Source organism: Bidens hawaiensis, unplaced genomic scaffold, assembly GCF_021521415.1.
Source record: "Bidens hawaiensis isolate Kalapana, Puna unplaced genomic scaffold, B.hawaiensis_p1.1 tig00017819_1, whole genome shotgun sequence".
In the NCBI taxonomy this organism is placed as follows: domain Eukaryota; kingdom Viridiplantae; phylum Streptophyta; class Magnoliopsida; order Asterales; family Asteraceae; genus Bidens; species Bidens hawaiensis.
The window spans coordinates 117,010-126,828 of NW_027492689.1; the positions used below are offsets into that span (position 1 = coordinate 117,010).

The 9,819-nt window shown below is 33.8% G+C and overlaps 1 protein-coding gene across 1 annotated transcript; it reads left to right on the forward strand.

Annotated features, from left to right (window-relative positions):
* The first annotated feature begins 1,134 nt into the window (after positions 1–1,134).
* Positions 1,135–4,237, forward strand: LOC143554713 (WAT1-related protein At1g70260-like). The gene is made up of 7 exons (XM_077044410.1): positions 1,135–1,337; positions 1,705–1,749; positions 2,070–2,186; positions 3,228–3,468; positions 3,605–3,763; positions 3,860–4,011; positions 4,102–4,237. The coding sequence occupies exons 1-7, from the start codon at positions 1,135–1,137 to the stop codon at positions 4,235–4,237; spliced, it is 1,053 nt and encodes a 350-aa protein (XP_076900525.1).
* Positions 4,238–9,819: the final 5,582 nt, after the last annotated feature.

Sequence of the window (9,819 nt, forward strand, 5' to 3'; positions counted from 1 at the left end):
ATAAATTCAATTTTCAATTGTGCCCTTACTATTAAATGTTAGTTTTTAGCCAAGGAAAGAAAAATAGTTTTTAGCCATAATAACTTAAAGAACATTATTGTCATTTTACAGCTCATAAAATAAAATGATCAAACATTTCTTAATTTATATGTTTTGGGTCCCAAAACATTTAAAATGAGACGGAGGGAGTAGAACACTTAACACTTTAAATGAATGTGTGGTTCAGTTTAGTTCAAACGGTAGGAACACACCATTCATAAATAACATAGAACACTTTAAATGAATGTTAATACTCATTACAAGATGTTTTGAACAATGAAGAAAGAAAACATATCATTTTCTTGATAGTGTATTTTCAACTATTTGACATTGAATCATTACAAAATTTGCGACCACAAGATTATCTTTAATTTGGTTGTACGTACTTTTATTCAAATCAATTTAGATATGTAGGTGGATCATAAATTCATAACAATTACAAAAAATTAATAACCGAGCTAAAAGATGTTCAGAATTAATATGTAACACGTACATATTTGAAAAAATGATTTTTTTAATAATAAAGTTAGATCCTTACTTTACCATTAAATTAAAAAACGATTACAATAAAATGACAGAAAACGGAAAAACAAGAATGATTACTTTTCCCTTTAATTATACAGCGAATTAAGGGGTTGTAATACGTTCATCATATACAGAAAACATATATATGAGTTCTGTTTGGCATTAATTATCATAGATTAAATTACTAAATTTAATTTTTCATTTTATACATATATAAAAGTGCTATTGATTTCTTAAGTCAGCAAAATGAGATAAGTTTTCCTACTTTATTGTTAACTCTTTTGTATGAAACTTATATGCAAAACTTTTGTTCGTTTGATTATAATAGAAACTTATATGAAAAAGGAGAGAATTATATAACAAAATATATGCCAACGATGCCTTCCCTCTATGTGATTGGGCCATTTAATTCGAGTAGCTACAAAACCCCTTAATTTATAATTAAGATTTAAGAGTACCTAGCTTCACCATTTCCTCAAGGGTTCTCCATCACTCCAATTTAAATCCCTATAAATAGGCTTGTCTTTGCAACGGAGTCTTCACTACCTTGACATACATTAAAAGAATATCATGGTGTTGAAGGCTATGGTGCTAGGTGAAGTCGTGCCATGGATGCTAATGGCTTCAATGGAGTTTTGTACCATCGGGTTAACCATCTTGGCTAGCACCGTCTTGTCCAAAGGCCTAAGTCCCTTGGTGTTCGTCGTCTACACGAATGCACTCTCTTCTATCTTTCTTCTGCCTTACAACACGTTCATCGTCACTAAAAACAAGTTCGGTTCTTTCCTTTAACTAATTAATTAATATCATAATCATTACAGGATGACCTAGTAGTGATGAGGAGTAAGGACCTGAATATATGGTCCAGGTCCAAACCTTCCGTAGGTAAACATCTTGGATGACCATCGTTATCCAGAAAAAAAAATATATAATCAGCGTCATATGATCATTCAAATGTTACCCAATCGAACAAAAAGTTTGATTGTGAATCCAGATGCAAATGCATCTGGATCATCACCATACATAACACATGAACGAATGCATGCATGCATGTTCGCATGATCGAACGTTTTAGCATATTCATAATATGAATGGTTACTTAAAGTTTGTTTAATTCTATATTGGTTATATATTTTGTAGGAGAGAAGATCTTCTGCCACGGTTTTTTCTTCTTGGTTTCGTTGGGTATGTATTCTTGCTCTTGATGATCCTTACTAGCGATGGCAATCAGTCGATAAATTATCTGAACAGTAATGCATGGTTAATGAATATACAGTAGAAAGTTGATCACTAATAAATATTAATTATGGTAAAGGAAAGTGAAGATCAATGACCAAGTTAATTTCTAATTCTTTAGATCCTCCAAATTTTGAAGCTTTAAAAGAAATAAGTAATCAACTTGAACTAAAATTAAAACCATTTGTAGGAAAACATAATATATATATGTAGTCAGATTTCTTGATATGATTTACGGTGGCTTAATTTGTGTACGTATATGTATACAGGGTGACAATGGCACAAAATCTAGCGTTTGTTGGATTGAGTTATAGTTCCCCGATCGTCGCTATTGGAATGGGTTGTACGATCCCCTCTATTTCATTCATTCTTTCCATCATTTGCAGGTACGCTAGCTCCTTATATTTCTTCCCGCGATTTAATTACATATATATCTTTTTATTAACTGAAGAATGATAATAGTACGTAGCTTTTATATTGAGTAGCAAGCTAGTACGAAACTAGAGTTGAAGGTTTTGGAAATATACAAAAATATATTTACTATCATGCAACGAAACCTTAAAGGTTTATATAATATAAAATCGGTTGCACGTAAACTATCAACAAATACGTACGCACATACACCATAGAATATGATCCGTAATTACTGCAGTACATGGTTTTAAATACAAACGTTGGAAATGGTTACTGATCCACGTTTTTGTGCTTTAATAACAGTATATTATTTACATGCACATATACATATGAATGTTTCACACGATAGATTTTGATGTAGGAAACAACTGATCATCAGTGAAGTATAAACTTATGTACATATATTTATAATCACCAAAAGACCTTTAATTCTTTAAAAGGTACGTATCGCTCTCCATGAGGTTATAAAGGGTTCAGTTTCCGTGATGGACAATGGCGTAGGATTTAGCTGCTACAAGATTAGAGTGTTTATGTTTTGCTCAAATTATAGATTTATATACACATATGGCTAATAAGAAAATTCACAAACTAAAGACACCTTATGCTTTGAAGTTCATTTAATTAAAATATCACATCGTATATTATATTTGTATTTTAAAAAATTGCATTTGTTTTGACTTAATTTAGAAATCTTTTAAGAGAATATTTGGTTCAGAAATGAGAATTGGCCGGTGGCTCCAAAAAGCACCCCAGAAAGACAACTTACGTCAGCTTTGTCTCTATGACAAAAAATACCAATAGATTGTAAAAAGTGTTGCTAAAATAAATTATGAATATAATATGTACCAAGATATAGATATACAACGTACTATATATACAAGAATATTGTTAGATCATGAACTCAAAACTATGAGCAAAATGTTATGAGCATTTAAAACACAGAAATAAATATTTGTTGTTTTATACCGGCTTACCGCATAGTGATTATATAATTAATTTGTTATTGTTTATAGAAGGACAAAGGTGGATTCGAGCAGTTCAAGCAGTCGAATAAAATTAATGGGTACATTGATATCTGTGGTTGGAGCCGCGACGCTCACGCTCTATAGGGGACCCGTGGTTAAGGACCCGTCAACTCATCTACAACTAGCTCCTCGACTCTTTGTTTTCTTATCTCACACTGAAAACTGGGTTCTTGGTTGTGCACTTTTTGCAGCAACGTCCTTGTCTTACTCGATATGGAATATAATTCAGGTTTTACTTGACTCTGTATAAAACACATGTTATAATAACGTCAAAGAATGTTGTTGATAAAAAAGGTCATTTAACAACGTCCATAAGTATTATTGCTAAAGTGTCATCCAAGATTTACTTTTATTATTGATGGCAGGTTGGAATAGTTGAAAAATGCCCAGATGTAATGACAGTGGCTTCTAGTTCTACCTTATTCGGTACATTTCAATCCGCTTTGCTTGCTATAGTCATAGAAACAGATCCTACTGCATGGAGGCTTGAATTTGACATGGCACTTCTTGTCATTGTGTTAACGGTAAGCAATTTAGCTCACTTATATCATATCATTGTTTGTAGTTTCACGGTTTAAGAAATAATTATAAGTCTGATTATCACGCGTCTTCCTTAATAGGCACTATTTGGAAGTTTAATTAAAAGCCATGTATATATGTGGTGCGCCCAAAGGAAGAGCCAGTTTTATGTTATTATGTTCAAGCCTTTCGGGGTTGTAGTTGCTGGCATGTTTGGTTGCGTTTTCTTTGCTCAAACATTTCATTATGGAAGGTAATCCTTTCGAAACATTACATAATAACTTGTTACCAATCTTAATTTGTTTCGGCATTATTAACTTTTCCGAAGGCACAATTTATACAGCTTGATGGCCGCAGCGATATCGGGAATTGGATATTACACAATGATGTGGGGTCAAATCAAAGAGGATGAAAGTAAGAAGGCCAAAGTGAATATACAGGAAGAGATAACCCCTCTTTTACACGAAGAACAAGTTTAATTAAGATGTGTTTTATTACATATATGTATGCATGATATGTAGACTAGGGTATTTTTGAAGGCCCAAGCTACAAGCATAATGTACAATCTTATATTATGCAAGAAATAAATAACAAGATTTGAAGTTGTGCATGAAAATAAAAATAATTATAGAAACGGTTATCTAGCATACAAAATAAATTAATAATCTCATATGTTACTAGTCTAAATAGTTTGTAAACTCCAAATATTACAACTTAATCTCAAATTAGTTGGAAAAGCATTGGAATATTGTTGTAGTTCAACTCAAACGTTTGTGCATAGTCCCCCCCCCCCCCCAAAAAAAATCCTATTTAACTTCAACTTGGGTTGTCCAATTTCAAGTTATAGTATCCGAACATCAATGCCTGATTTGCGAGTCCTCAATCTTACATACCCAGTCATCAATCATATTTTATAACTTATTTTAAAATAAAAATAGTTTTAATTAGGTATTTGAGAAGAGTGTTGTGTTTGATTAAGAGGCTTCGGGCTGACTTAGAGTGTAAATAATATAGCATTGTAGTATTGGGTCGTCCCTAAAACAATAATACTAACTTGGAAATTATTTCAAATGCTTACTTTTTATTTTTTAAATTTTTCATTAAATGCAACCAACTAATCCCTCGATAAAGTATTAGAAACCAAAGCGCTAAATGTCATATTAATGTGCAATTAGTTTATTTTTTAATTTAATTTCAATTTTGAATCTTTAAATGAAATTAAGACATGTCATTTTGTAAAATCTTTGTCACGTCATATCATTGTGGAGCACGTCATATCTCATCACACAATAAATATTATTAAGAAATAAATGCACGCACATATCGTTCCAAAAAAATAAGTGAAATAAATCACGATTAAGAGGAAATAAAATGATTAAAGAAACCTTAGAAAAAGACTTGGCAACCACAATATTCTCCAAGAAAATTCAAAAATAATTTGTTGATGGTAGAATGGTTAAATACAAACATATAATTCCAACCACCACTTGTACATCATGCAATAATATGTTGTACATAGATGTTGGAGGGAAATATCAGTTCTTTTTTCATTTTCAAAGATCACCAACCAAGTATTCTTTTGTTAATATATTTCTTTCTATTTATGTTCATATATTTTTCTTCTACTTCAAGTGAAATATATATATCTCTATAGGTTGTTGTTAAGTTAACCTACACTTGCTTTATACATACTCTCAATACTCTACTACTCATATTATGCTATGTTTATGTAACATATTGTAACAATAATATTAATAATACTAGATGTGAATAAACATAAACATCATCATGCCATTCGGGTTGGTTTCGGCTTGGAACAAACGAAGGAGGAGCAAGTCGGACGATCATCTTGATCCATGTAAGTTTTCTCGGTCGTTTGTTTATGCAAGTTTTCGGACGAGATTTCTTGAAATTCTAATTGTGAATGATGGATTGATTTTCAGGGGTTTATAGGCCTGTGGAGTGTTGGAAGCTTGAACATGATCAAAACATTCAAAACCCGCCTCCGAAAAGGAGACATGAATCGTCGGTTTTTACGCTAAAGGAAATGGAGGACGCAACGTGTTCTTTCAGTGAAGAAAACCTGCTTGGAAAAGGCGGGTTTGGCAAAGTTTACAAAGGAAAGCTGCACTCGGGTGAGGTAAGTTTTCAAAAAGTTATAATCTTGAGTATAGTATATATAAAGTGATGGATAGTAATATAGTATCTTGAGTATATATATATATAAGCCTTACAATTCTAAAGGTCGTTTCCTTGTAGATTCATGAGTCAAAAACCAGGACCTCTAAACAGTATTAAGAGCAAGAGCATAGTGTCACAAGCTTGACAAAAAATTTGTATAACAGGAACATATGAAAAACATAAATGTGAAGTATAATAATTGGGAACATGCCAAAAACAAAAACAAAAACCACCAGCATCAAAAGCAAATGAAAAATACAATCAACCATTAGATGCCATAAGTCATGTTCTCAAATGTGCAAATCTAGTAAATTTTATCATACTCGTAACTCATCCCAATTTAGTTTAGGTTTGCTTCTACTTTTACTCCCCATCCCCTATGTAGTGAGGGATTCCACGACTATAATCGGTGTCCGGCGAATGTCTTTTCTTTACATAACCAAATTAACTCAATTGATCATCCCAAATCTTATCTACCCTTGAAAAATCTCATTTTTTTATTCGGTCCACACATCTACTTCAACATCCTCATCTCATCTACATCCAGTTTTCGCGTTTGGGTCTTCTTGATGGCCAAACAATTTATATGGTCAAATAGCAACCGTATTAACATCAATATTCTCCTCCACATGGCCACATATATATGGTAAAGTGATCATCTACTAGCTAGTAGGAAGAGGTTTAGAACACATAGATCCGCATGAACTAGTTCCAAAGATTGAGTTGAACGATAGGTTGATTTCTCGAAAGAAAAATAAGAACCTGCTGTGTTTTCTCACAAGGCATGCATCACAGAATTTGTGCAGGGTACGTGATTGGAGGCATTATTTCCTTGTGCCATTTATTTGGTACTCAATTGTCTCAACTCGCATGGTCGACCCTCTCTAAGTTAAGGTGACCATACTGTGAATGCCAAAGCCATACGTGTATGTCGGTTTGTGTTTGTAAACATATATAGAAGATGTTACATGTAGTATGACTTTGTACAACTTGTTTTTGGACCTTGGTATTCATAACAAGTCTTCCGGTCAGTTCGTGTATCCCCAGATGCTCATTTTCCATTAGAACCTTACACCCTATTTATGTCATCACTTGTCCGAGACTTTAGTTATTAGTCTACTCTCCATTCTCACATCGAGATGTATCGAATCTTGTATTCATAGTGATTTGTTACGAAACTTATGGTTTGGTTTTTATCATGACAAAGTTAAGTTTTATCACAAATTTTGGTTTCTAATGTTGAAAAAAATATGTTCAACCTTTAATTGCTTTGATTGATAAAGAATTTATAGTAAAAATAATAATAATAAATGAAGCATTATTTGAATAACAATGACAACTAATGGGTTTATGATTTTGTCAAAGTTACAAATGGGATTCATTGGATCCTCCTTTTCATCACAATTCTCATTTTTTTTAACTGAAATTTTCTTATTATATAGAAACATAGATATTACATCAACATAGCAGGTAACCGGGCAACAAGCTGCGCCGACACCCCTTTCTGAATTGCAAACCCTAACCTGCTAAAGACATACCCCTTGTGCCCCTTTGGAGTCGACACATTGCTATGCACAACCCGTTGGACCTTGGTTAGGAAACGGATAGCTTCCGGTGCCAAGGAGCCAAAGGTATCAAAAGCCAGAGGGACAAAAACATGTTGGTTCTCTTCGCAGACTTTAGCATGTGTTGGGTCAAGAATTTGACCCAAATGAGGAGATTTGACCTAAACGAAGAATATGGAAGATTGGAATCTTCTTAACCTCCTCAGAAACTGCTAAGTATTGAATCCGAGCACACCTTGGACCTTCGAGTAAGCTTTTACTTAGCCGAGTACGAGATTTTGCCTCCCGAGCAAGGTTTACTTCAAATAGTCTTCTTAAGTGGATATCCGAGCAAGGTATGCTTTTTAGTGATTTCCAAGTAAGGATCATTGATTTAGCATATCCGAGTAAGGTTCACTTTGTCAAGCAGGGTTGTTCTTCAAGACCAAGTGTTTTACTCTTCCGAGTAAGGTTTGGTCAACCAAGTCCATGAAGCCAAGTGATTGGAAGACCGGGCAAGGTATTCTTTAATAATTATGGTCCGAGTATACTTGATGAGTTAATGGAATATCTCTAAGTTATATCGAGTAAGGTTCTGCTCAAGTAAGGTATGTATTCTCGAGTACGCCTTATCAATAAGTTATTAAATGACAATGAGCCGAACAGGACCATAGAAGAACAAGGTTGCTCGTAAGGATTTGTCGGGCAAAGTTTGATAAGTCCAAGAAGATTGAAGTCTACTCGGTGAATATTTTACTTGGTAAAATATTCTTTAAGTAAAGTCTACCCGGAAACTGATCCCGAGTACACTTCTATGTTTAACAAGTCTGAAGGAAGGCCGAGTACACTGCGTACTCGGAGACTGAAGTTTAATGAAAAGCCTATCCGGAAGACTTGTTTTACACTTAGTTTTATTTTTGAATATGTAATTTGAATATGTACTATCGGATAGGGTTTCTAGAAGGAATGACAGCTGTCTTAGGTTGGCAGGCCTATAAATAGAATAATTAGGGCACGCCGCCAAGAGACAAGAGAAAAAAAAAAGAAAAAAAGACAAGAGAGAGGAGACAGACAGAATACACACGACACATTAATTGAGAATATTTTGTGTGTGTAACGGCTGTCCGAGGATTCCTCATAAACCCTAAATCGATTACTCCTTTTGTATGACTAACATTATATAAATGGAAATCTTTTGAGTGAATCCTGTGTGTGTTTTCTATCTTTGAATATTCATTGCAACCGTATGTTTGTTATTGATTCCGCCTTTAACAAACGGTCATCTTTCTAAATACAACAACCCGTCATTAACTCTCTTGTCGACACGATTAATTTTGTGTGAGTTATGACATGATTGATTAAGATCCGAGACGAATCGACCATCCAAAATTGGGACCTGACAAGTGGTATCAGAGCTTGTTACTGCTATTTTTTAGAAAGATTGTTGCTGATTGAAGATTTGAAGAAGAATAACGTAAGCAGAGCACTGTTCAATTGATTTGTGACGTCAGCAGCCCTGTTTTTCATTTTTCTTCCAGATCTACAATTTTTTCGGTGTTTTCTCTTCCTTGTTTCATTTAAAGTTTTAATCTTTATATCTAAATCTTGTTCCAATCACATCAGACACATCAGATCTGAGCATTCTGGTTTCAGATCTGATTATTTTAAATTTTTTATAAGAAACTGATTTTTGTTTACTCAAAATGTCTGGATATGAGGAACAAGAGGTGTCTACTAACAAGATACCTAGGTTGTATGGACAGGAAAACTTTATCAAATGGAAGGTACTCTTTGAAGCAGCCGTATGCTACAATGACATTGACATGTGGAACTCCATCAAGAATGGTCCACAAACTACTGTTGAAGAAGGTGCAAATGCTACTGCAATTGCTGCTATAAGAGAAAAGATGAGAAATGTGGATGACAAAGCCTTGGCTATGATTAAGCTAGGTTTGTCTTGGGAGATTCTGACCAAGGTGGCTCATCACACAACTGCCAAACAAATGTATGATGCCATCCTTGAGATGTATGAAGGGAACACTGAATTGAAGAACATTAAGAAGCAAAGACTGAAGCAACAGTTGGAAAGGTTCAAGTATAGAGATGGAGAAAGGTTGAAGTCAATACTAGAACGTTTTCTGAGTATTGTGAATGAGTTGAGAACAACTGATTATGTAATGACTGACTTTGATTTGAATACAAAGTTGCTCAACTCAATGCCAAAATAATGGTATACTGCTTGCAAATTCATCATTCAAAAGCAGAATTTCAATGAATTGAAATTAGATGATGTGGTATGTTTTCTTCAAGCTGCTGAACTTGAAATGATTGAAAAT

What these genes read in the sequence shown, in the direction of transcription:
- LOC143554713 (XM_077044410.1), top strand. Translation starts at nt 1,135, where the DNA reads ATGGTGTTGAAGGCTATGGTGCTAGGTGAAGTCGTGCCATGGATGCTA. An exon ending in CGATATGGAATATAATTCAG is followed by an intron (nt 3,469 to 3,604) that starts GTTTTACTTGAC and finishes TATTGATGGCAG; the next exon opens with GTTGGAATAGTTGAAAAATG. An exon ending in TTCTTGTCATTGTGTTAACG is followed by an intron (nt 3,764 to 3,859) that starts GTAAGCAATTTA and finishes CTTCCTTAATAG; the next exon opens with GCACTATTTGGAAGTTTAAT.